The sequence below is a fragment of the Anomalospiza imberbis genome, chromosome 23 (assembly GCF_031753505.1).
Source record: "Anomalospiza imberbis isolate Cuckoo-Finch-1a 21T00152 chromosome 23, ASM3175350v1, whole genome shotgun sequence".
In the NCBI taxonomy this organism is placed as follows: Eukaryota; Metazoa; Chordata; class Aves; order Passeriformes; family Viduidae; genus Anomalospiza; species Anomalospiza imberbis.
Window position 1 is genome coordinate 5,822,760 of NC_089703.1, and position 25,656 is coordinate 5,848,415.

Consider the following 25,656-nt stretch of genomic DNA (forward strand, 5'->3'; position numbering starts at 1 on the left):
AGCAGCATTTAAGGCCTGTAGCCTTTCCCGCTCGGCAGCCCGGAGCACTCCCATTTAACGTGGTGTGGAGGCTCTGCCTCTCCCAGCCCTGAGCTTAAGCACCGTTTGCGGGTTCAGTTTCGTGTCTTTTTGTTCCCGTCCGGCTCTTCCAGACTCGTTTTTTGGCCTGCAGGGCCGGCGGGGCGGCCGCGATCCCCGCGCACGCCGCCCGCCCTCGCCCTTTGTTCGCTGAGGGGAGGGAGCGCGCGGGAGCGCGGGCGGGAGGCGGGAAGCGCGCGGCCGCCGCCAGCGTAAGGGGCCGAAGGGCGTTGCCCGCGCGGGAGCGCGCACCGCCCGCCCTCCCTCCCGGCCGCGCTGGGCGGGTGCCCGGTGGAGGCGGCGGAGCCTCCGGTGAGGCTCGCGGCGGCCGGGGCGGCGGAGCCTCCGGTGAGGCTCGGCGGGGAGCGGCGGGGCTGCGCGGGGCGGCGGGCCGGGCCGGGCCGGGCCGGGGCGGGGTGGGGTGGGAGCCCAGCCGGGGTTTCCCGGGCGGGCAGCACGGGCGGGGCGGAGGTAGGAGGGGAAGGAGGGAGGTTCGCCGCGCCCAGGCTGCCGCTGCCCGATGGCTGCGGGGAGCTGAGCGGGCTGAGGAGGAGTCGAGACCCAGCGACACCCCCTCCCCCGCGGATCCCTCCTTCCCGCTCGGCTCTGCCGCCTTCCCCGGGACCCGCCGGGCGCATCGCGGGCGGCTCCCCCGCTCCTCCTCCGCCGCCTCCTCCTCCTCCTCCGCCCCCCTTCCCTCCCCAGGCCGGCGGGACGCGGGCAGGACCGCGGGCGGCGGACGGACCGGCCCGGTTCATGAGCAGCGGCCGGGAGGGCAGGTAACCGTGTGAGGGGTGCGGGGAGGGCGGGGGTCCCTCAGAACGCGTTTCCCGCCCGCCGAGCCGCGGCCGGCCCCACCCCGGGGCCATCTTCCCTCGGCTCCCCCTCAGCCCCGCTCCTTCCCCTCCCCCGCGCTTCCTCCTCCTGCCGCACTTCTCCTTTCCCTCTCCTTTCCTCCCTTGTCCTCCCCTTCCGCCGCCGCACCGGGGGCCCCCCGGGCCGCCGCCTCCTCATCGCCCCCGTTCTCGGCGACCCTCGGTATGGCGGGGTTGGAAATAGCCCCCCTCCCCCGCGCTCCCCACCTCCTCGGGGCTCCAGCTTCCCCTAAAAAAGAAGTGTGTTTGTAGCTGGAGGAGGAGGGGAAAAAGGTGGGGGTGGGACTGATTCCCTCTCGAAGGCTTCCAGGCGAAAAGGGAGGGGACCTCGGATCTTGCGGGGTTCCATTTTTAATTATAATTACGCTGTAGTGGTCTCTGCTAGACGGTCTTGGGGGTCTTGTCTTAAGCCACAAAAGGCGAGTTCCCGAGCGATCCAGCCGGCAGAGGGAATATTTGGAGAGAGATTCGAAGGGAGAGGGAAAAAAAAAAAAAAAAAAGCAATGGTGTGGCTGCTGTAATGGTGGAAAACTGATTAAGAGGAGCCGGGGGTGAGACAAACAGGGTAAGGCTGCTTCCAGCACCCCCAGCCAGCCGAGGGCTCGCAGATGGGGCTCATGCTGGGTGTGCTGGGCGAGGGAGGGGTAGGGAAGGTTTTGTTCTCGTTAGAACCGGAACCGAGGATGGATTCAAACCGCATATTTGTTCCCCCATGTATTACGGTGCTGCATATTTTTGTGTGCCCGTAGCAGCGATAACGAAGATCATGGAGGGTGTTTGCTACAATAGAAAGATGGAGTTTTCTCCTTGGAATTGTTTAAAATATTGCTTAAATTCTGAGCTTTTTATCGAAAGGATTTTAGCATTATTTTTTTTTTTTTATCCGTGCAAGGGTTATTGAACGTGTAGGGTTTTTAATCCTACAGCTTTGTAGGGAACCAGGATGTGTAAAGCCTTGCATGTAAATATGAAAGAGATGAGGCGTTTTATTAACAAAAAAATCTTGTCCGGAAGAAAATCAGAATGATGTAGAGGTTGTTGTAAGATGTCAATTTATCATTCCTGAAGATGATCTGAAATTTTAACGAATGTGATATTTCATTATTCTCAACAAAGTCATGGCTGGGGCTCGTTTTAAACCAGGCATCCTTCCTAGGATGTGCCGACTGCCACGTTATTATGTATTGTCTCCACAGGAGGAAACAGGAGGAAAGCACTGTAAATGTAAGGCTTAAGTGATTATTGAAACAGCTTTTGAGAATAGTTGGCTCAACTTGGGGAGGCTATTTAAGACTGAAAAATTAAACGTTTTGCTGCTGTAGGATATCTGCAGCTAATCGGGAGACATTTATCCCATATTTTAAGTTGATCTGGACACTAGGATGTGAATCAAGGCAAAATGCTGTTGATGTGTATGTGAAATACATGTGGGGAAACGAAGATGATATGTTAATACCTAAATCCGTCCCTAAATGTGATAGATCAGAGTTTATTTCTCTCCCTTGTGCTTGAGGAGAGGAGAAGGAGAAGGGGTGATAATAGTGTAGTTGTTTTGGTGGCTGCAGATTAGCCAGGGTGTCTGTTTGATTTTCTTTTTGCTGTGAATGAATGGATCTCTCTGTGCCTGGGCCCAGTAGCTGCAACAAGATGGCGTTTGCAGCAAGGCAGCTCTCATTTTTCAACTCCTCCTCACCCCAGCTTTGCCAAACTAGATCTTATTTCGTAATTGTGTTTTAGATTTACTTTCTCATTCTCTTTGCTTTCTTCTGTTCTGGGGTGGGGGTAGGAGGAGCATTTGGAAGATTGCTGTGAGAAATCTGTGGTTTGGTTTTGTTTTTTTTTTTTAATTTTTGTGAGCTCCTCCAGATAGGAACCAGGTGGGAGGAGTAAATAGTTTTATTGAAATGTTCACATAGGCTCTTAACTGAATAAGGGGGTGACACAATTTTCATTTTTACCTTGCAGTGCCTGCTGAACACCACCAAAATGTCCCTGGCTTTTATTAAGCCTGTTGCTAAACAGCAGTTTGTAAACGTAGAGCACAGGTACACAAAGGCTGCTGGGCCGTGGGTCTCTGCTGGCCAGGTAATCCTCAGAGCAGAGCATGTGCAGACAGGTGTCTTTCTGTGGCACAAGAGAGTCTCCTGTCTGCTTCAGACCACTCACAGTTTGTGGAGGGTTTAAGGCTGCTGCTGACCCAGAATTACTGCCATCCTCTGGATAACTGTTCTTTTAATGGGCAGGAATAAGAAAGGCTGGGGGGTGTTAAAACAGCTCTGTGTCTGAGCAGTCTGTTTCAAAACAACACTGCAAATTTCTAAAGCCTTTTACGTGTGGTTTTTAGTATCTTTTGAGAAAAATGGACTTTAGATTTGTAACTCCTGTGATATTTCACTGTAGTGCCAAGCACCTTAACTTTGGTAGCCTAAATAAAATAGCTTGGTTAATATTTGATATACTGGACTCAGGCTTAAAACAATACAGTTCCCAGCAAGAAAAATAAGAAATGCTTGTTATGTCTCCTGTATTCAAGTGACCTCCAAACCTTTGATATTATCAAACATTTTACTACTGTTTATCTATTACTTAATGTATAATCAGTTGTTTGTTAGTTTATTGTAGTAACCCAGCTGTAGTTCATGCAGAAGGAAGCTGGGAACAGCAGAGCTCATTTTCAGTTGAGGCTTGCAGTGCTGGTGTTTTTCTTAATTAAAAAAAAAAAAAAAGCTGAAATTAGCGGAGTGCATTTTACTCCTCTGGTGTTTCAAGAACCTTTTCTTTTACTTAGGAATACTGCCCAATAAACTGTTAGTTCCACTGATGTTAATGTCCTGTTAAACCTTCAATTACTTGTGCAGTTTTTCTTGTTACTACTACTTTGGCCCTTTAGTACAGGATCAGAAGGGAGTAGGGTGAAGTGAGATTCTGGTTTGGGTAAGATAAATTACATTTATCCTTGTTGAGTCCTTGCAGCTGCTAAGTCAGTACGTAGCAGGCATCCTAGCATGAAATTTTTGACAACATGGTAAATTAAAATTCCACAGGAAATCTTAGCAGTACAGTTTTTTAAATCACCTCCGTGCCTCATGGAAATGTGGAGATGCTGTATTTGGACTTAAGGAGAATTCTTGTGCAAGTAATCAATGAAGTTCTGTATTATCAGGGAGTGGATAGAATTTTGTGTAGCATTATTCTTAATACCATCCCGGAAGAAACCCTCCACAGCTATTAAAAATTTTAAAGCTTGAACCATTAAACTAGTTTACTTAGAATAAGAAAACCCTTCAGCTAATGCAATCCCAAGACCCTTTAATTATAGTAGAAATATATATTGTGTTTGTAGGATGCCTTTTCCTGAAGTGAAGCAAGACGTTGGCTGCACTGTGTAACTTCCTGGTGCTTTGGAGGCTTCTATTTGGTCATGTGGAAAACAACTAAACTGCTTCTTCTTAAATAGTAACTTAGTTACGATTTCTCAATCCCTGTGAAACCAGATGCCAATTCATCTGAAACTTTTGTTGTTTTTGTAGATTCCTACCAGGCCTGGAGCTGTGGTTGGGGATGTTAAGCAAGTGTTAGGTTCAGCTGGTTTTGTAGTTACTGCAATAAAAAATTGGAGTTGTTTGCGCTCTGTGGAACCAGCAGTAGATTTGTCTCCTCTACGCTGGGCTCAGCTCATGTTCTAGGCACTGAATTGGATTAAATTCTTACTGTCCATGGATTTTGGCTCTCAGCATTAGTGGATTGGTAATTGATATTCTCAATTTTAATATCCAGTTTTAGCCATATGGCACACCGTATTGTCTCAGCAAATGCATTTAGCGCCGCTTTGTGATGAGCGTTTTGAAATGGGAAATTGGGCATTCCAGTTGTTGAATTACCCTTAGGTGAGTTGTCCTTGGAGTCTCTAATGCCTGTGGTCATGGCAGAATTTTAGACGTGGTCTTTTTTTTTTTAACATGATTTTACTGGTTATGTGGCCAAAAAAAAAAAAAAAAGGATAACCTTGAAAGCAGCTTGCTTGCATTAATGAAATGTTGCTTAAGCATGTGACTGAAGATAAAGTGGACATTTTTTGAAGGGAGTCTCTTGGTTGCTCCAAGTGCAGACTGAAAATGAAAAGAATACATACTCTATTCAAAATGTTTTTTTTCTCCCCACTGATAAAGTTGGAACTAGTATTAGCCAAGGTCATGATAAAAAACAAAAATACCCCCAAGCCCCTATGTTTCTATTTAACATAGTGTCTCAATTTATTATTTCTTCACAGGGTGTCCAGTGTGCTGGGGATTTTGTGAGTGTGGATTTGTTTTTCACCAAACAGAAATATATGCAGAATCCATAGATACTTGAGCCAACTGGTAGTTGAGCAGAACATTAAGAGGTTTTTAAAAGCTTTGAGCTGGCTATGAGCAGTACCTTTACTTGAGATTCCAAAATAATCAACGTAAATTACTGTGCAAGGCTTCCTAGTACAAAAATTTGGACACTCCAAGATAGGTTTTTTTTAGGCAGAATACTGCATTTTTATTAAAATAGTGGAGGATTTCTGAGTAGAGAGAAAGGAGATAGTTAGCCTTGGAATAGAAATACACACTTTAAAATAATTTTGTGAACATAAAAATCAGATCTTCTTGGCCTCTTTTTTTAACAGCTGACCTTCTAAAATGAGTTCTTTGCAATTAATATCTTGTAAGAGTATTCATTTGTATTAAATACAAATGAATTAACATATGAATGTGTTAAAACTTGTCCACTGCATTTATTGGAGAGGTGTAGAATATGTTATGATTTGTTAGTCTCTTGAAATATAATGGAATATTTCTGTCTGTCTGGAGGGTTTGAGTGTACTGGTTACAGGGGGTGATGTTTCCCTTGCCCGGTATATTCTTAGAAATGCAGGAATTTTCTGTCTTGAACCCAGCTAGGGAGTACTGACAATATTCATGGGTGCCATCTGGAAGCAGCCAAGATGTGGTGTCTCTTGCTATGTATATCTTACTCTGAGTTTTAGTGGGGGTGCTGGAATTAGATGCCTACATGGGAATTTTTTTATGTGGTAGCCAAAAAAAAAATACTTTTTTGGGGACATTATGGAAGTGTAATTTGTAAGGAGCCGTGGAAATAATAACTTCTAAATTCTCTGCAGGATTTTCAGCGCTGGCCTGAAGTGGCAGAAAATAGGGATGTGTCCAGGTGTCCCACATTGACCTGATTATTGGTGTTTGGGGGTGGACACAGCAATAAGGGCTTGAGAAAGCAGTTAAAAAGCAAATGTTGAGATATTGCTGGATTTAAGTCTTGTTAAAATCCAATAAAGTAACTCCAGCAGGTTTAAAACTGGAATCCTTTGAAAGGCGTTTCAGACATTTGGAAAACCTGGATTAATGAATATATTTCCTCTTTCAGATATTCCATGGTAATTAAGAATTGTTGAAAACAAGGTATTTTTGTCATGAAGGGAAGACCTACAGTTATTTCTGCATTTGATGGGACTGAAGGCTTAAAATTTGATCTTCCTTTGCTGTGTCTGTTTTGGAATCCTAATAATGGATAAATGAAAATGAGGCTGAAGACTTGAGGAAGGTGATCTGAGGGAGCCTAAAGGAGACAAGCTATAAGGTGGCTCTGTAACTGAAGGTGGTAAAGATAGGCTAAATCTTGGAGTTATTTTCATAGATCATATTTAGAACTTGATGAGGGAAAAATTAGTAGCATATAATACAGTGAAGGGAAAGAGGCTGATTAAAAACCTAGCTGCCATTTTAATGGGGAATGTAATTCATTTCTGCAAGTAGTTTGCCTGAAACTGCTTCATTAAAAGTAAGTATATTAATTTGAGGAGGTAGAATATCAGCTTGTCAAATCACTGCAATTTCTAAAGATTCTATTTTTAGATGAGAAACACATACTAGATGTTATAAGGAATAATTGAATTGTGTATACTTAAATATTTTTTCTGTGTGTTCCTACCTTGATCTGAAGAAGGTTTGCCTACAATTTCATGCCAGTTATGTTTATCATGTTTTTTTCAGATGAGAATATTTTTGATGTCTTCTTGAAAACTGCAGTAATGCCTGCCAGCACTCCCCAAAAAAAGAAAATATTAATTATCTGTAATTAGATAGATTAGATAATTTTTTGTAGCTTTATGTAACATGGTCCTATATTCAAAACTATGTATAGATTTTTGTCACTATTTTAAGCTTGTTCCTTTTTTTGCCCCAGCAAAGGGGAAAAAAAAAAAGTAAAACCAAAATACTTCTCTCTGGAAACTCAGAGCTCCATCCAAACTCCTGCATGCTGTGTATGAAAGTAGGTTTAGGGAATATTTTATCAGTTCAGATATCAGTGCTGATTTGGCTCATCCTCATGACAAAATCAGACTGTTCTGGGGATGAGGGAATAAAGAAGAAATTTCAGGGCTTTCTGTATGACTTTGAGACAGGCAGCTGTGGGTGTTGGCCTTCACTGACAGGAAAGGGATGCCTTGTCTTCTGTTACAGTAACCTTAATTACAGCAGCTGATGCCAGTTATTTTCTTTCTTAAAGAAAAAGTCTGAACTGTTACAGGTGAGCTGTTCATTCCGTACATCTCGATTTTCTTACTGCATTTCTGACGTTTTTGCCTGACTTGGGTTAGGTGGAAGGAACCATCTTAAAAGTCTTGTCAGGCACATGTGCTTTGGGTTTATCCTGCCATTTCAGGATTTACTAAAATCTGTCAATAAATAGTGGCTATCTAAAATTACTTGTAAAACCACTAAGTCATTTGACAAGCTGAGTGGGTTTTGTTTTATTTTTTTTGTGAAACGTTGAAGTTTCCAACACTGATCTGGCAGAAGAATCTTTAATTGTGAGCCTCAAAATTGGAGTTTAACTTGCGTGGATACAGAAATACACATGCCCAGTATTAATGGGGTGTTCCTTACTGTAAGGACTTTCTCACTGGCACATCCGTGCTAACGTGGGATATTTTCCCAGATTTCTTTTCCCGAGGGTGACTGGGCAGGATGTTGAGCTTACAGATGTTGTTGGAGATCACATGCCCTGTCCAGATGTGCCTTGCAAGCTTGGCGTGTTGCTGCCCTTCTGTAGTCTGTAGGAAACATGGCTTTATTCTGGAACTGGAGAAATGAAGTCTCTTAAATCACAGAAAACACTTTGTATTCAGTCCAGCTGTTTGGAGTTTTGTAGGTATTTGAGGGATTTACCAAAAGAAATGAGGGATAGAAGGTGGGTCAAAGCTCCAAGGTTAAAACCATACAGAAGATGGTAGAAATGTGTCTTTTTTGTTGATGCAGAGATCTTGGAAGCCAATGCTTGGTTATCTTCAGTAGTAACTTTTGTAAGGCCTGGCAGAAATGTTCACTGTGTCGACAGCACTGATCACAAGTCCTGTCCCTGAACGTACTTCTTAGTTTGAAATATGTGCAATACTGATATTTTCTAGTAAGATCTTCGTGGTGAATCCCAGCGCAGAAAGTCTGGTTTAGTCATATGTGTGAAGTTCTGTCGTGTTTAACTTTATTTAAATTATATTTGAGCTGATACATGTTGGTTAACACCAAGTGGTTCAAGGTATGTGTTGAACGTAGCAATGCTTGAATCTCAAAATAAAAAAGTAAACTTAGGTTTCAATATCTAAAATCTAAAAAAAATAGTTACAACTGCATGATACAAAACTTACTACATTTTGTTTCTGGTAAATGACATAACAGAGTTAAACAGAGCAGGCCTACGCCTGCCTCAAGATGCTGAGAAGAAATCTGTTTATGGTCCTCTTGCATTTTATCATTCTGGTTCCCAAAACTCTGGGGGGTTTTGTTGTTTTTCACATAGCCTAACAAACGTGTTGGGAGGTTGGTGTGGTAATTTTCTCTGTTTGTCTAGAAAAACAAAGTAGATGTGATAGTCTGCTGAAATCTTTGGTGCTTGAAATAAGCTGATACTGTACTGATTGAGGAGCTGTCTTTGTTGGAACATATGTTTGATATTCCTGTTGCACGTTCTCTGTGAAGTGGCAGGACTCTGAAGATAGGCTGCTGTCTGTGTAACAAAGGTGGTGTCTGTACAAAGATCAGGAACAGGCTGCTTGATGCTCATGGCAGTTTAATTGTGCTGCAGGTTACCAAGTCCTGCATTTCGCTGCAGCTGTCAGATATTATCTGGCCAGTGCCTGGAGACTCACTGTGCAAGTTCCTTGCTGAAAATGCTGGGTAGTACTCACAGAAAATAGGACTGAACAAGAACCATTTATTAATGAATTTAAGTCTTGACAAAGTAGTGGGGTCTTCAAAAGGTGCCTGAGATGTTGGGGAAGTGGGTTTCTGTTTGTGGAAACTCAAATATCATAGACACTCTGCACAGTGAGGTCAAATTGGTTGGTTTGATTTAAATTCTTCCTTTCTTCTAGCCATGGGCAGCCGATGAAGTTTCAGGAAGTACTGAAGTTCAGCATTTCAGGAAGTGCTGTGGTTTATCCTCCCGAGTCGCGCTCTGCTGCTCTAGGGTGGGGGAGCTTGTGCAGAACTTGCTCTGGGGCTGGAAGCTCTGGGCACAGCAGTCATGGGTGGGAGCACTCCAAAAGCAGCTCCAGAAAGGCACCCAGTGCTCATCCAGAGGGGCTGTGCTGAGGCTCCAGGGTCAGGGCAGAACTTCAGGAGCTCCAGGGCTCAACCAACATACCTGGCTGCTGGTTTGGCACCATTTTGCAGGTATTTTTTTCCCATGAAATGGGTGGGATTGTCTTCTGATGTTTTCAGTTTTGTTTTTCTCAGTTAATTCCCTGGTGTTACTTATTTGTTGGTGTTTTTTTTTTTTTTTTTTTTCTATTTATCATGTTTTCCTCTATATTTTGATCACCTAACAAGATGGTATCTATCTCTGGGAATGCAAGTGATACTTAAAGATTAACACCAGAAGTTTTCAGAGAGTTAATGCAGATCCCTTGGGAAGAGGAATGTCCAAGGGTGAAAGCAAGTATTTCCTGCAGTACCTTTGTGCTTTCTGCTGTGATACTGGCCCTGGGCTGTGCTCTCCTATCAGCACTGAGCATTGTTGCCTTGTGTGTTCCCAAACACCACTTCTCAGTCTAATGGATTCAAGGTCTCCTGTGTTACTCGACTTTTCAGGCTCAGCCTTGCTTTTCTTGTTCTTCTGTACCTTATTTTGTACAAACAGTACGTATCAAAATACAGCAATTGGGAGAAATCAATGAGCTACTCAGGACATAAATCATTGCTCTCAAAACTAATGGGGCTGCTTGCACACTGATTAAAGATGGGCATGTTGATTTTGGGGCTACAGAACAAAGTAGTGTTGAGTCTGTTTTGGGTGAAAAGATTTGAGAAATGCCATATTTTAATCTCTGCTGAATATCTTTTATCTGCTGTATGCATATAATATATTTCATTGATTTTTAGGGTCCACTGAAATGCTTCTTACCTTCAGACTGGTGCTGGAAAGCAGCTGTTTTTCATGGTATAGCTAAACCTGTTCTAACAGTGCTCTGTTAATCTCTTACTGAAGATCACTGTGCTGTTTGAACACTAAATTCTTATTTCAGTGAATTGAATGTATTCGGGTTTTTAGCTGGGGCTTGGATAAAGATCTTTTACATGGTTGTAAAGAACGAATATTTTGCTTTTAGCTGATCTCTGAGGCTTTGTACAGTCTGTGTAGCAGAGGCACAAAGGAGCAGATGGTTTGTTCCAATGTCTTAACTCCCCTATTTTTGTTGGGGCAGATGTGACAGCAGCTGTGGTGAGAAGGTAGTTATCAACTCACGTCCAGCCTGCCTTGAAGATGGAGTTACTTTTGTTGCTTCTCTTGGATTTTTCTCCTTATTATTTTTACTTCATGAAAGCTTAATACAGTAAAAGCTTGCTTGCTCTTTCAGTGGTTCTAAGGCAGAGCAGGAAGAAGTATCCCTGGTTTCTGAAGTGCTCTCTCAGGATTTTGCTGACAGCACAAGGCATTTTGGGTGCAACTCTTGATCTGTATGGAGAAGCACAATTGAGGTTTGATGGAATATGGACTGTCTTGCTGCTCCTGGAAACACAATGTGTTTCTCATTAGTGTTTCTCATTAGTGTTCTGAGGGCCTTGGTGCAGTGAGACATGGCAGCATGTGAGCTGCTCAGATCAGGGAAATGCTTTTCAGAAGCAAAGTTAGCCATAAAAAATCACTTTAGATCTGTGAAGGTCTCCTTTAGATCGAGCAGAGATATGCCAATATGATTGGCTCTTCATCCTTGTTTTTTAATGGATTTACTTTTAAGGATGTAAAAAGTAGGGTAGCTAAGAGTAGCTTTCTGGAAGTTGGTTGTATTTTTAAAAGGGTGTAGACAGGAAGCAGTTGATTCTCCTTTGACTCAGTTGAGTCTTTATTAGGCATATGTAGAACAAAATGGATGAATCAGCTCCTGTTGATAAAATAGCAGAGCTAAAATGTATGGAAATACAAAACACAGTAATGGGGATTTCTGCTGATTTTCTGTGCTTATGCAGGCATAGAGTCTTACTGATGTATTTTTTGTGTTAGTATTTTTCATGTCTATTCCACAGTTTTTGTTTCTGGGAGCTTTTTTTGGTGTTGTAAATAAGTGATCACATAACTCATTTCCTCCTCTAATGTAATAAATATTGTAGTGAAGATCTCAATGTACCTGCTGATGTCACTGTGATGGTAATATCTGAACCAGCACATGATTTTTAACAAGGTGAAGATCATTCCAAGACAGATGTGTTGGCAAGCAGAGCTGAGAGAAATCCCATCCAGGCTTTTGGAACCCACTTGTTCTCTTACACTTTAATCCCTGACAGGGCAGCTGATCCACTTGATGGATTTCATTGTAATCTTTAGGATTTTGGTAACAGGAGGTGCCTCTGCCAGGTTTTGCATTTCCCCATTCATTTATTTGCCTGGGAGTTCAGTGCAGTGTGATCCAGTCCCATGCTGGGCTCTTCTCAGCACCTACTGGGAAATATTTGGGGAGAGCTTGAGCAGAACATCATCCTGATGGAGAAATCCATCAATCTTCATGAGGACTTCTGAGCATTTTGAAATCACGGAAAATGAACTAAAGACTGCTTGAAAATTGGCTTACCCAGAAGTGACTTTTAAAAGACAATATTTGGATACTTAATGGGAATTCTCAAGAATTATGTTTCTTAGAAGGATTGCAATTTACTATAAGCACATTCTTAAAGTGTGGATTAAAAACTTAGTTTGATACCTGAATAAACATGGTTTTAATGTTGACTTCCATTAAAAAGGCATGTAAAGTGTTTTCATTTGCTGTGTAATGATTCTGTCACCCTGGGACACTGTGAACTCCTACAGCTGTGTGCTTCCATTTCTGGCTTCTAGGAGAAAATGTTCTGTGTATAACTTGGATTGTGAACTACTCCAAACCTATAGACACAGCTGATAGACATGAGAGATCACACATTATATCAAAAGATAATATCCTGATTGCTTGGTAATATCACAGGAATATTGCAGTCTTGTTTTACTTATTAATTATTAAAGCAAGACTGCAATATTCCTGTGGTGCATGTGCTCTGCCCTGCTTAGGTAAACACAGATTTTGGTGGCTTTGCAAATGAAGTGAAAATAGCAGTAAGAAGTGGAGGTTCATGATAAAAGAGTTGAAGGAAGCTATGAAAAATGACAGTTGAAGTAAGAAACAACTGTTCAGTTACTGTAAGGCTCTGCAGATAGAAGCATCTAGTAATAAATGCTTAGTCATTTCTCTGTTGGTTAATTAATAGTAATATATTCTCCTTCAGTGCTGCATGTGTTTTGTTTGTCAGTCTGAAGGGAGATGTCTGGTAGTATGTGACAGCAAAATTGCTTGGGTTTGGATAAGAGGATACTTGAGAAATTGACAATTTTCGGTGACTTTTTTTTATAAATGTAGCTAGAAATTGATGCATAAGCAGATTCTAAGTTTTTACTCTGGTTTTGGGGTTTTTACATTCTTTTTAAATGGTAAGATCAGGAGGGAAACAGTAAAAACCATCACTGACTAGTTGGATAAAATTGATGAGGTTATCTATGAATGTGTTGCTTTTCAGAAGGACTAACTGCATAAATTTGAATAAAATCTAGAATATTGGCTTATTGTGATTTAATAAATACAACTTTGTTGAAAACTTACACTAAATATCAGTAATTTTTGTTCTTAAAATAAGTTAACTTTCCATGCCTGCTTCTTATCGGGAAGTGTAAAAATGCTCTTAAATGGGAATTTCTTTGAGAGGAAGACAGAAAATATATAGTTAGGAAACGTTTGGGCTTGGGTCACTCAAGTTCCAAGAGTTATTAATATTCGTGAACTGCTTCAAAGATCTCTAAGACCCTTTTTAAAAAGTGTTATTTTAAGCATTTGGCTTTAGGCATCTGTTAAACTTGTAATATCAGTTCTTTTAGTTTTTTACAGAAATTCTCTGCTGTACCTAGAATATTAAAATGATTTTTCTTTTTTAATAATGCACATGGCTTCCAGATGCATTTAGAAAGGATTAATGAAGTGACCTGTTACAGTCCAGATTTTTATGCTTAAATATTACATCAGTATGATTCTTTTTTTAAATGTAGGTCATGGGATTAGCGTCAGGAAATGTGAGTATTTTGGCAACATGGGATTCTGTCTGCCATGAAGACAGCTGGAGTTTGTGCAGTGGTGGTGGCAGGAGGAGACACGGAGCACTTCACATCAGAGCTGTTTATTGCAGTCATGTGTCCTGCCATGATCTTAGCATTGTTGTCTGCTTGTTAGGCTGCTATTTTGAGAAAGTGGTAAACTATCCAAAAGGTTGATTTTCAAGTACTTGTTAAACAGAGGGAGGGATGACTCCTTGGAAAATCGAGGCATGCAAGCAAGAGCTGGTGGATTATGCATGATTAGCATTTCGGTGACTTTCAGTAGGTGTTGTGTTGTGTTACTGTGTGGTAACAACCTCTGGCATATTGGGGAATTTGAACACTGAAGTTTAACTTTTATGGTGAATTATTCATATTCTGTAGCAATTTTGGAGGAGACAAAAATGCTCTGTTCCTCTGAGACAGTGGTTCCAATTTGGGACTTTGAATGTGAAAGTGCCTTGCTGAATTTGGGTTTTGCAAGGTCTTTCAAGGTTTCCAGATTTGTTGATACTTTGTTTCTTCCCTCAGTTTTCTGAAATAAAAGCTTAATATTTTTTTTTCTGCATAGTAGCAGCTATTTATGGTGGATGGGTTTGTTCTGGGATTTTTATTATTTTTATGGGGGTTTGGATTCTGAAGTGCCAAATTGAAGCAGTGAGGCACTTGTGAATTGCCTCAGTGCCTGGCTGAAGGCAATTTGGTGCATTGGAGGCTGTTCCACGTAGGTTTGTTCTGCCTGGTTTTTCCTGTTGTATGTGCTGTTTTGTGTGAATGAGGTTGAAGGATGAAGCAATGTGGCCAGAACTTTGCAAGGACCCTAGAACTGAGCTTTATTCTTTAGCCAACAGTTTTCCTGTGTTCTGTGCAGTGAGGAGATTTTTTTTTTTTTTATTCCTAATGGGGATCTTAGATCCCTCAAGCTGAGTAGAAAAAGCTCACAAGTTTCTTCAGGAGGAAAGCATTTCTGGAGTTCTTCTACTTGAAACTAAACACACAAAAGCTCTAAAACTCTCAGCATCAATGACTCTAGAAATGGAACCTGTCATTCCATATTGAGCTATAGGTAATAGTGAAGCACTGATGAAATCAGGTTGTTGAGTTGCAGCTATTTTTAGCTTGTGTAATTATCATTTTAGTCACACACTACATTGAAAATGGAAATTTGTGAGCTCTCCAGCCAGCCAACGTGGCTGCTGCAAGATGAGCATTAACCCTGGTCGACCTGATGCTTGTTTTGTGTGTACTTCCCACTAATATATGGAAAAATGTCTACTGAGCACAGCAACTGCTTCAGCTGGGAACTTGGCAATTCTTCAGCACAAGAAGCAGCCAATACCTCCCACAGAAACATTCAGCTGTGCTGGCCTTGCACGACACAAGTGCTTTCAGGAAGTTTTCGAAGGAGTTGTACAATCTCCTGTTGTCCCTACCAGGGTGAGCTCTTTGGCAAACCTGTTAGGAAGGTACTGCTTGCTTTTCAGACTTTGTGTGCTGGGAAATTACAGACGTGGCAGATGGTTCCCAGAAAGGAGACTTCAAATAAAGGAGGAGTTGTATCCTTTTGCTCCAGCGTATTTAGATTTACGAATTTGTAATTATTATTTTGTACTTCTCTAGGTTTTACTTCAAAGCTGCCCTTTGGAGGAGGGGACAGCAAAGACATGGATTTCTGGACTTCAGCTCTGCACTCCCCAAGGAAATTCTGAGCTGGAATTAACTAACTCTTGGAGGGGCACACGCAGATCCTGAAACATCCTTTGAGTTTCCAGCTGTCTGCTAGAGCACTTAATGCTGATAGTTAGGACCAAGTCATTAAACTGAGGATGGGATTTTTTGGGGAGTTTTTTGTATCCAGAACAATCCTGAAAGTTTAAGTTTGAGACTTAATTACTGTTGCCTGGTGGCACATTGGAATTTCACGATGCTGGCAGTGATTTGGCAAGGTGGTGTAATCTCTTGGGCATCTAGCTACTGTTCTGTGATAATAATCAGCTATGTAGACTGTAAGAAATGATTTTAATAAACTAACTTGCAGTTGCTGTTTCACAGCCATTATCTCTGCCTCTTAGGTGATATATTAGAGTGGTGATGATGTTGGGTACCTGTGCAAGAGCAGGCTAAATTAGGAACTGCCTGGCTCCATCCAGCCATCCCTGCTGGCTCAGGGGTGCTCTTCACAGGGGCGCAGAGCAGCAGAGTAACTTCTCTTGAAATTGCTGGTTTCTCTTAATAGTGATACTGAGGTTTGCTAGTAGATATTTGGATAGTTTGAGGGGGATTTTTTTTGGTTTTTTTCTTCCCCTCCAGTAAAGTTATTTTTGTTTAAGTGCCTTGAATAAAACAACCCTATGTGCCACTCTTACAGGAGGATGTGTTATGCAAGATATTTTTAAGATTCATGTGGTATAATGGTTTTGAAAATCAGTTTTTACTAGTGTTGGTTGAGATCCATGTTAAAGTGTGCTGATAAAGCCACTCAAATACCCATGTATACATTGATTACTGAACATATCTCCCAGCTTCTCCATGTTCTTACAGCAGGGACAACTGCTGGGAGTCCTGGACAAACCTCATCCAAGTCTTTGAGCCAGATCCTCAGTATCTGCTCTGATGCCTGGCCCCACATCATTGTGCAGGAATTGCTGGTGTGTTTTAAATACACCAGAATGCCTTTGCAGCAATTCAGATATTTAGCCTTGGCATCTAGTCAACCTGTGTGTAAAGCAGTCTTGAGAAGGTTGGAATTACATCCAGAATATTTGGGTTTTAAGTCTCTTATTGAATCCATAGGTCGAGAGAAAAACGTGTTTCTCTGGTTAATGGCTTTGGAGAGGGTACAGTGAGTGTGTTTAATCTGCTTAGGAAGTTGCTTCATTTTGGAGGGTTGTTCAGATTTCCTAGGATGTTAAAATATTTCAGATGCTTTCCATACTCTTCCTTTTTCTTCCTTTTCTTCCTTGCTTTCCCCAGTCTCATGAAGAAAGTTGGTGTCTTCTGCAGAAATCTTCTTCATATGTAAGACTTGTACCTTGACTGTGCTGGAGTTGAGATAAATTTTAGGCTAGGTTGTCAGCTCAGAGTAACTGATAAAAAGGATAAAGAAGAAGAAAAAAGAGTATTGGGCTAGCAGCAGTCAGTGAGGGAAGCCTTACCCAGAAATGATGAAGCTTTTGACTTGTGAGTTACTTTATTCTTTTTTAGCCCAAATGACTGTGCTGGTTCTTCACTTGGAGCCAGGAGGCTGTGCTCATGTGGGGACACTGGGAACACCAGCCCTGTGTGGGGCTGGCTCTCCTCCAGGTGCTTTGGTGTGATGGTTTAACCACTTGAACCATGCTCCAAGTGTTCTGTGGAACTTTTTGTTCTCTGCTGTTTTTGAAACTCCAGTTTTTGGTGTCAAGGACCTGCAGCTCTGGGCTCAGCAGGGCTGTCAGGGCAGCCTGTGGAGCTCCTTACAAGAACTCTTTACTGAGCCAGTGCTGCGGTGCAGGGAATGAACTGGCCTCTAATTTTCATGTTGCTTTTACCAGGCTACATTTTAACTAAAAATGGAAGCTTGTGGCAATGCAGATCTTTTTTTTTCATGAGTAGCTTGTCTGCTTTTGTCCTTAAATGAGCTCCATCTTTAAGGTAGAATTGAAAATATCTCCGTTGCCAGGACTGCGTTCTGCGAGCATCGCGGGGTGCTTTCAGCATCCTCAAGTAGAAACTTAACCCTTTGAAAAATAAACTCAACTTTTGTGGAAAAGTTTGCTGTTATGCTTCCTTCCTCTTCTTTCAGGCTGGTTAAAGTGGCTTTTTTTGTTTTGTTTTTGTTTTTCTTTTTTGCAGAAGGCATATGAAATCTGCAACACCTCTCCTGCATTAATGAGGGTGCAGCACAGGACAATAATGGTGTGTGTTTTGGCCTTTGCTCTTGTGTATTCTGTGTGCTGTTAGTGCGCCAGCATAAATTTACTTGTTTACATTTCAGGTAATTCTTTCAGAATTTCATTAGATTTCATTATCTCTGTAGTGGGGGCAAATTTTTTTCCTGTCAAGACTTCTGAAAGTTGACTGGAGTTGTTCTGTTTTCAGAACTTAAAATGGTCATGTCATGTTTTTGTGTCTGGGGAGTGGAGTTTGGCCTCTAAGAGTGAGTTACTGTTTATGTCCCAAAGTGTGTTCTTCTGGCAGTAACAAACAAAACTGCTTACACTGTGACAGTTTCATAATCATAGTATTAAAATGTTTATCTATAAATGAGCTTGGGTGAGGATGATCCATATCCTAAGTAGCTTAACCTCCATACCAGACACTGAAGTGGTTTGTAAATTCTCCAGCTAGTAGTGAACTGTAAAATCAGAAACACGCATCTTATGTGAGATTTCGGTTGGAAGTGTGTGGAGTTTTAGGCTGGCTTTCTGATTTAAGGTCATTTTGCTTCTTGCTTTGTGCTCAGAATAATCTCAGCTGTCCTGGTGCAGCAGCTTTGAACACTGAGGGGTCCCCTGGCATCCCCCCCAGCCCTTGTCTTGGTGTATGACAGAGCCAGATCCAGGTGTTTGGGATGTAGAAATGGTTGTCAGTGTTCCACATCTTGGGGTGAACTGAAATATTGCTTTGTGCTGCCGGGGAAAAAACTGTTCCAAAATGTCTTACATTTTTCCCCTTGCTGCAAAGCCAGCTTGTTAAACCAGTGCAGTCCAGACTGTGAGTGTGTGAGTTACTGAATGTGTCAATTCTTTTGTACTTTCTGATACCATTAGTGATTTAAAGTTGTAACTCTTCCAGAAGAGCGGTGTGCTCTCACTTGAGCTCATTAGTAGGAGGTTTATGTAACTTCTTCTAATAAAATAGATATAATGATATTTAACTGTGCTTAGAAGGCAAATGTAGCTCAGGGGCAGGTTTGAGCAGAAATAATTCCAGTGTGTTGAAAATGCTGATTTGGGAGGGGGGGCCACTTTGTAGTACAGTGAAAATTGTGTGAGTGAGACTGTATTTTCTTCTGATCCTAAATTCTCTAATAGCATGGACTTCTCTGTCAGTAGGGCAGGAGAATGATCTCAGGATTGCAAGAGTTTTTTTTGGGAAAAGAAGGTCAAAATGAGCTTTTGACACAAACTCATCTTTTGGTTGTGTTACAGTAAATAAAACTGTGCCCATTTCCTTCCTGAAGGCAGGCCAGCTGCTCAAGTTAGCTAACAGAAATAGTCTGCACTTTGATAGTAGTTTAATTTCTGTTAGATATGTTGAGAAATCCATGCTCTTTTGTGGTAATTACATTAATTGTGGTTTTGGTGTCCTTTTTTTTCCAGAATTTACATGTTTGACAGCAGAAGTTGGCTTTCTACTGTAGTGAGAGAAAATGTAAGTAGAGGAAAAAAAAAGATGGTTTTTTTCCAGTCCTTGAGAAACATCCTATTTTTAAAAAGTGGTTAATTCAGATTTTTGGCTGTTAATCTGTGCAAGCCTAAAATACGTGTTTTCTCCTTCAGCACGCGTATTCTTGTGTCAACAGGAAGGATTTTTAAATGGCCAGGAAACCTGCTAAATAATAGATGTTAGTGCCTGCCTTCTGTCAGAGAGGGAACTGGCAAAGCAGAGGGAGACCACAGATGAAACTGTTTCATCTCAGTGGGGCAGGGAACTGTAATAAATAAAATGATGAGAATAGTCATTCTCTCATGAATGAAAAATTACTTCTCCACCATGTTTGACAAAAGAAGGCCAAATTTCTTTTGAGCAAAGTGGCTCTTGTCAGAATGTTCTTTTCAACGTGTCAGTGTTATTTAAGCAGAACCGAAAAGTTTCAGAGTTTATATTCTGTGTAATTGTAATTATTGCTATTGTTCTTGGAGCAGTAAAATCTTCATTACCTTGCAGACCTTTACTTGAATGTCTGTGAGGAACATTGCTAATTGCTGTGTTAAATCTGATATTTGCAATTACTGGATATTTACCTGTTTTTCAAAAGGCAGGCAGCAGGCTTTATTCCTGTGCCCGTATCTCCCTCTGGATCTAAGGGAACCCGGAATTTTTTCTTCAGTTTTAGTTCCTGTAAATGAGAGAAAGAACACCTCAAATTTGTTCCACAAGCAATTCTGATCTCGCTGGATATCCCACAGAATAAAAGAGAAACAAGAAATCCATCTCTGCTCCTGAAAACAAAAAGAACCCTCAGCTTTTCAAAGCCAGCGTGACGTCAGCTCACTGTAACTAACAGTGAGTTGTGGATAATTCCTTTGTCATTGTGAAAATGTCCAAGCTGCTGTGCATGTTGCTAATAGGATTTGTGGTATCTGCTAGATTAGCACAGCTTCATTTAATCAGATGACCTGCTCCGGGACTGTCTGCTGGCCATGCTGGGAGCTCCTTGTTAAGGCTGGAGAGTTTGGGCTCTGGTTTTGCAAATATTTTGCTTTTCATCCATGTTGGAGTGACGGGTATTGGCAGGAAAGAGGTTGAGGGAACAAATGTCAGACAGCCTGTTCATGGGAGAAAAGGGATTTGCTAAACCTCCTTAGAAAGTTACCGTGCTTGAGTAAAACATGAACAATTTAGCTTTAAACCCTCTGTGTTACCAGACTTTGCGTCCACAGTGGCTTGATGGGATTATGTTAGGCTGTGGTAGTAGTCATGTCTGCTAAAAATACCTTGTGGCAAGCAAAGTTTGACCAGCAAGGGATAGAAATTCGAAATATTTGACTTAATGATAGCTGTGATTTCAGACGTGGGGTTTTTTCTTTTAATTTGTAGAGATTATTCTCAGGACAGAGAGAGAGAGTGGAAGACTCCATCCTTTTTGTTTTAATAGGAATGGTCTAAGAAAATTAAATAAAGAAATTTTTAGTAAGCATTGCTTCATTGCTGTTACCAGCAGAGGAATTTCAGAGAGGAATAATATTTAACAGTGGAATATATGCATCAGACTAGAAATAAATGTGAGGGTGTTAATGATACTTTGGTTTCAGTAACTGGATTTAATTGGATACACAGTTTGAGCTGTGGAAAGGGCACTGGAGTTGTTACAATGAAATGAGTGAATTTGAGTTCTTCCTCAGCCTTTGAATTTTTCTGTCACTGTTGTCTGAGCAGTGAGTGAATAATTCTTTAAATCTTTAAATAAGAATTAGTCCACTGGGATCATGAGTATATGTCCATTTACAGGAAGCACATGGAAGTTCTGTAAGGCTTCCTGCAGTTGAAAAATTTAGTGCAAAGCTGTTGGACTCACAACTGACTGGACATACATAACTCTCCTTTTACAAAGGAATACAGCTCATGTTAGGGAGAGTCAGAGAAAAGCAAACCCTGAGCTGTTCCTTTGGCATAAATGATGTGATAAATCCTTTTGACACAGCTGAATTGTCAAGTTTTGTGGGATGTGGAAAGTAACAAATCAGGCAAAGTCAGTTGGTTTTCCTGTGTGGGAAACAGAGGAACGAAGTGACTCTTCCATGGGTACCTGGTCAGAAATGAGAGACTTGGGTCGTCTGGAGGAGTGGGGAATAGAGAATGCCCTGAAGTGCACAGATTGTTATCCAGCAAGGGGAGAATTACCCACAAGGTGGACTGGTCAACAGGATTAGGGGAAATAAGCTTAGACCAGAGACACTTAAGCACTTCAGCCCCTGGAAAGGTCTTGAGGGGGCTGAAGAAAGTGAATGTGTTATTCCTGAGAAGCTGCCTTCAGGGACACACTCACATAGTCCAGAGAAAGGGAGGTAAGCAGGAGTTTGCCTCCTACCTATTTCTGCACAACTCTGGGGGAATTTGGGAAAAAGGAGTGTGGAACTTGTGGAGTGACTTTTTTTCTTGAGGTTTGCTTGATTTGGAAATGCACTAACTTCTTTCAAAAGTCCAGAAATAGTATCATCATCCACATCAAGCTTACAGATTATTCTAGAAACCTTCTTGTAAAACAGAGTTAAATGCCTTTAGAACATGCCAAGAAATAAAAATCTATTTCATGATACTCAATTGTGCTTTCTTGTGATGAGCAGAGATTGTTCAATATATGATCCATGTCTGTAATATAAATAAATCTGTAAAATTTCCCATGTATCAAGAATGAGAATAGATAAAAGCATTTTTTCCCATACATTCTTTTGACCTTACCTGATGTCCTTAATGTTTTAAAGATACTTTTTAAAATACGCGACTATTAAGCTCTGATTTACAATATAGCTAAAAAGGACATGGGAGGTTGGAACCCTTTTTTCCTCCCACAGATCATATTTCTACCATAAATTCAATTGTCTAAAACTTAGTATAAAAGAAATAGTGGAACAGCCAAGCTGGTTTGCTGTTTGTCCCATAAATTTTATGGTTTGCTTCAGAGAACTCCTATATTTTAAAGCCCTTGGCTGCTGTAGGGTTGTCATTTCCTGAGTGAGTTCAGTCCTGTTGGCAGGAATTAGCACTTCCTGTTGATGTTGAAACAACAAAGACTACAAAGAGAATGTGGAAATGTGCTTTAAACAATTCCTATGGATGCTGACAGAAAGGCAGTTCAGAGTTTGCAGTTGCTTGGAATGCATAGGGGCTAAGTTGGAATTCTCAAAGTGGATCTGTCTTCAAGATGGGAACTTAGATGATACAAGATGGGTAAATGAACTTTCTTAATGTGACTTTCTTCCTAGGATAAGGCTTCGTCTCCTTAGACCTCTCCCTGTTCCATGCACAGAAGCTTTGTTTCATTTAAATGCAAGAGAATTCTCTCTCTTAGTGCACAAATTCTGCAGAAATAAATGGGTGCTATTTTAAGGAGAGCATATCTGCTCTGACTGACGTGAGATTATTCCTCCTATTGTATTTTTAAATAAAGCTGCATGTAAAGGCTTCAGTGTAGTCCCTTGTACCTGCAGCTGGAATTCTTGGCGTCCGGAGTCTTTATTGCAGTCTCATCAGTGAGTTGCTGTGACCTTGGGCAGAACATGAAAGTTTTGGAATTTCTTGCTCTGAAATAGGAATGATACCATCTCTAAATTCTTTGTCTGTGTGGTCAGTATTTGCTTAGTAGGAAATGGTCCTGTATATTAACTCAGAGAATGGCAGAACTGGAAATGAAGAACGTGAAAGATCTGAAAAATCACAGTTTATTCTTCAATTAACTCCTTTCTACAAAAGCAGTGGATTAGTGTTTCACCAGGTGTATGAACTACCCAGGAGCTGCAGACATGCTCAAAATCCTAACAGATACCCAGCCCAGAATGAACAAAACATCTTGAGAAACAAAAGAGCATTCCAAAGAAAAGCAGGATAATGAAACACTCAGGATGGGTTTTGTCTTAGCTGGATTTTGGCCTGAGCTGAACAGGCAATCTTAAAGGGGCTTAGAGATGACCCTGGAACCAGAAGAGAGAAGGAAGAGACCCAGTTTCACAGTGAAGTGAAAGGGCCTTGAAGTTGTGTGAGTGGAGGTTTTGGGAGAGAAGCCAACTGAAATTCCTTTTCTAAGATACTGTGGGTTTCAGAGAAGAGGAAAAAATGGTAAATGATGCTGTGACAAGATCTGGCATCTGTTCCTGGAGGTTTTCAGTTTGGAATAACTACTATGGAGAGAGCTACAGCCTAAGTCTGGTTTATGGGGGATAGAAATATTTAGGGAATATTGAAGTCTAAACTATTTTGAAGCTTCTTTTAACAGTGGTGTTTGTTCTACTACTCTAATTTACCTTGACAGTATGTTCTCTGTTATCGTGACTGCATAAAAATTTGGAAGTTATCCTCATCTTTCTCCTTGGGCAGGGCTTTAAGAGGAAGACAAACCCCCACATGCTTGCAAAGATAAATAAGCTGATTAAATCTTAACGGAATAATATGTAAAGCTGCTAGCAAAGCATTTCCTTTATTTAATAGTAAAGGGTCAATTCTGGCTAATAAAATGTTCTAAAATCACACATTATCAGTGTCAATTTATAAACTCCAGGTGTTCTGTGTAGTATTTGAAATTGGAACCAATTAATCTTGTTCGGCAGTAAAAGATAAAATTCATCAGCATGTTTCTTCAGCATCTTCCCTTGCTATCAAGCTGCAGAGATTTTAAAACAAAGAGTAAAGGAACAGCTGAGTTGAAGACATGGAATGCTAGAGAGAATGCCAGCAGTATCCTTCTAGAGCAGAGACTTTTAAAGATAAGTTGTACATTTAATAGGAACTGTCCATATTATTGTGATATTGGGGAACAGCCCAATAGTTGAGCAGCTCTAAAGGCAAAAGTTGAGGTGGTTTCAGTGGTTGTGATGTTTCACAGAACCTCTGTCTTGCTGGCTCTATAAAATATATGTAATTTGGTGCCTATGGATACTGGGAAAACAGGCTTAGAGGGGAGAAGTGTCTGATGGCTGTGGTTTCTCAAAGTCCTGCCCTCAACCCAGCAAAAAATCCCTGGTTTTACTCTGACAACACGTTCATGTTACAATCTGCTCTGGGATCTCAGACATTATAGCAGTTATCAAATAAAACTTTGAACATTTGTGAGTGATCTCCTTTTCTCCAGATAGCAGAACAAAATTTTTCATAACTATGATGTTGCAGACAGTTCTTAGAGCATTTTGCAGGTGCTTGTGTCAATGTAAATCCTTTTTCTTTTCTGGGAGGATTCCTTACTCTGGTCTGAAGGGCTGCAGGGAAGTTCTGACTTCCATGTCTAAAATTGGTGCTACCTACTTACTCAGTCTTGGACAATTTGAATTTATACAAAAATGAATCAGAAAATGCAAAAAGGAAGAGGCCTGGAGGAGAGAAATCTCAAGCCCAAATTCTATTTTATTTCCTGTGGCTGGAAGCAAAACACATCCATTTATGACAAAACCTTATGCTGAGGGGATTTCAGACACACATTTCCACCTGTATTCCTGTGTTTATAAATCAGTCTGCTATTTTTTCAAGTTTGAAGTGGTTGAAAAGACTTGTAATTTCAGCCTCTGCCTTCTCCTAATTGTCCTGCTTGTGACCTGTTTTTCAGATTTCTGGTTGTTTCAGAGGTGGCAGTGGAGCACACCTTTAGCACAGGAAAATGAGCGAGCTTGACCAGTTACGCCAGGAGGCCGAGCAACTGAAAAACCAAATCAGAGTATGTATTGTGCCTCAGCAAAATGAATTTCGTGTCTTGAGGAGGGCAGAAATGATGCCTTAAATGTTTCCCCAATGTCAGAGTTAATGAAGAAAGGGCAAGCACATATGGCTGCTTTAGAAAATTACTTTTTGGTCTTTTATATTGCTTAGAAAACAAACAGAAGCAATGCACAAAATTGCTGATGAAAATGAATGTTTACTGAAGTCTGTCTGAGCTAGAAAATAACTAAAGTTTAAAAAACTGCTTAAAATAAGGTCAGTGATAAAGTTTGTCAGAGCTTTGTCCAGTAAGTTCTTAAAAACCTCTGAGGTTGGAGGCAGCACAGCCTCTCTGAACAAGCAGTTCCACTGCTTGAGTGTCTTTGTGGTGAAAGTCATGTTGCCTTTCTTCCAAAAGAAGGAAGAAATTTCAAAGTTAAATGCACAATGTGTGTTGACAGCAGGCGGTGTGTTATGGTAATGCTGCTGTTAGGATGGGTCCTCTCCGGGTGACAAACAGGAATGTTCTCTGAACCTTGGGTTCGGGGGGCTTAATCAGCTTGACAAAACAGAGAAAGAAATGTACAGAACTCCATCCAATTTCTCTAATTTCCTTCTCTTGCAGGATGCTAGGAAAGCATGTGCAGATGCCACCCTGGCTCAGGTAAGAATTTCAGAGTTTAACAGGAATTAAGAGAATATGTCTCCTTTACACGAAGAAAATGCTCTGTAAGAAAGTGAATGCAAGTGAATCTGGTTTTGCCTCCTGTAGCTTTTTTTTTTTTTTTTTTTTTTTTGCCTTTGGGTGTTTTCTTCCAGAAATAAGTACATGTTTGTCCAGTTCCTGAGAGCAGTGGCCTTGAGCAGTGATTTCTTGGAGTGACTCAGGGCATATTTCTGCTGCTTAATGGAAAATAATGCTCTGCCCTGGAGCTGGGAGCAATACTGTTGTTACCCTGATAATCAGAGCCATAAGGCCTGCTGAGGTTAAACTTCTTCAATGTCT

The 25,656-nt window shown here is 41.2% G+C and overlaps 1 protein-coding gene across 10 annotated transcripts in view; it reads left to right on the forward strand.

Moving 5' to 3' along the window:
- Nucleotides 1–322: 322 nt before the first annotated feature.
- GNB1 (G protein subunit beta 1) overlaps nucleotides 323–25,656 on the forward strand; it is a 35,070-nt gene continuing 9,736 nt past the window's right edge. For 2 of the 10 annotated variants that reach the window (XM_068171882.1, XM_068171883.1), the window contains exons 1-4: nucleotides 546–857; nucleotides 18,908–18,959; nucleotides 24,562–24,669; nucleotides 25,276–25,314. In XM_068171882.1, the coding sequence (XP_068027983.1) occupies nucleotides 24,613–24,669; nucleotides 25,276–25,314 (96 nt within the window). In that variant the 5' untranslated portion in view covers nucleotides 546–857; nucleotides 18,908–18,959; nucleotides 24,562–24,612. Of the gene's footprint in view, nucleotides 427–545; nucleotides 858–1,254; nucleotides 1,519–18,907; nucleotides 18,960–19,717; nucleotides 19,815–24,561; nucleotides 24,670–25,275; nucleotides 25,315–25,656 lie in introns of those variants that run through there. The other 8 variants (XM_068171873.1, XM_068171877.1, XM_068171879.1 and 5 more) reach the window with 7 other exon arrangements.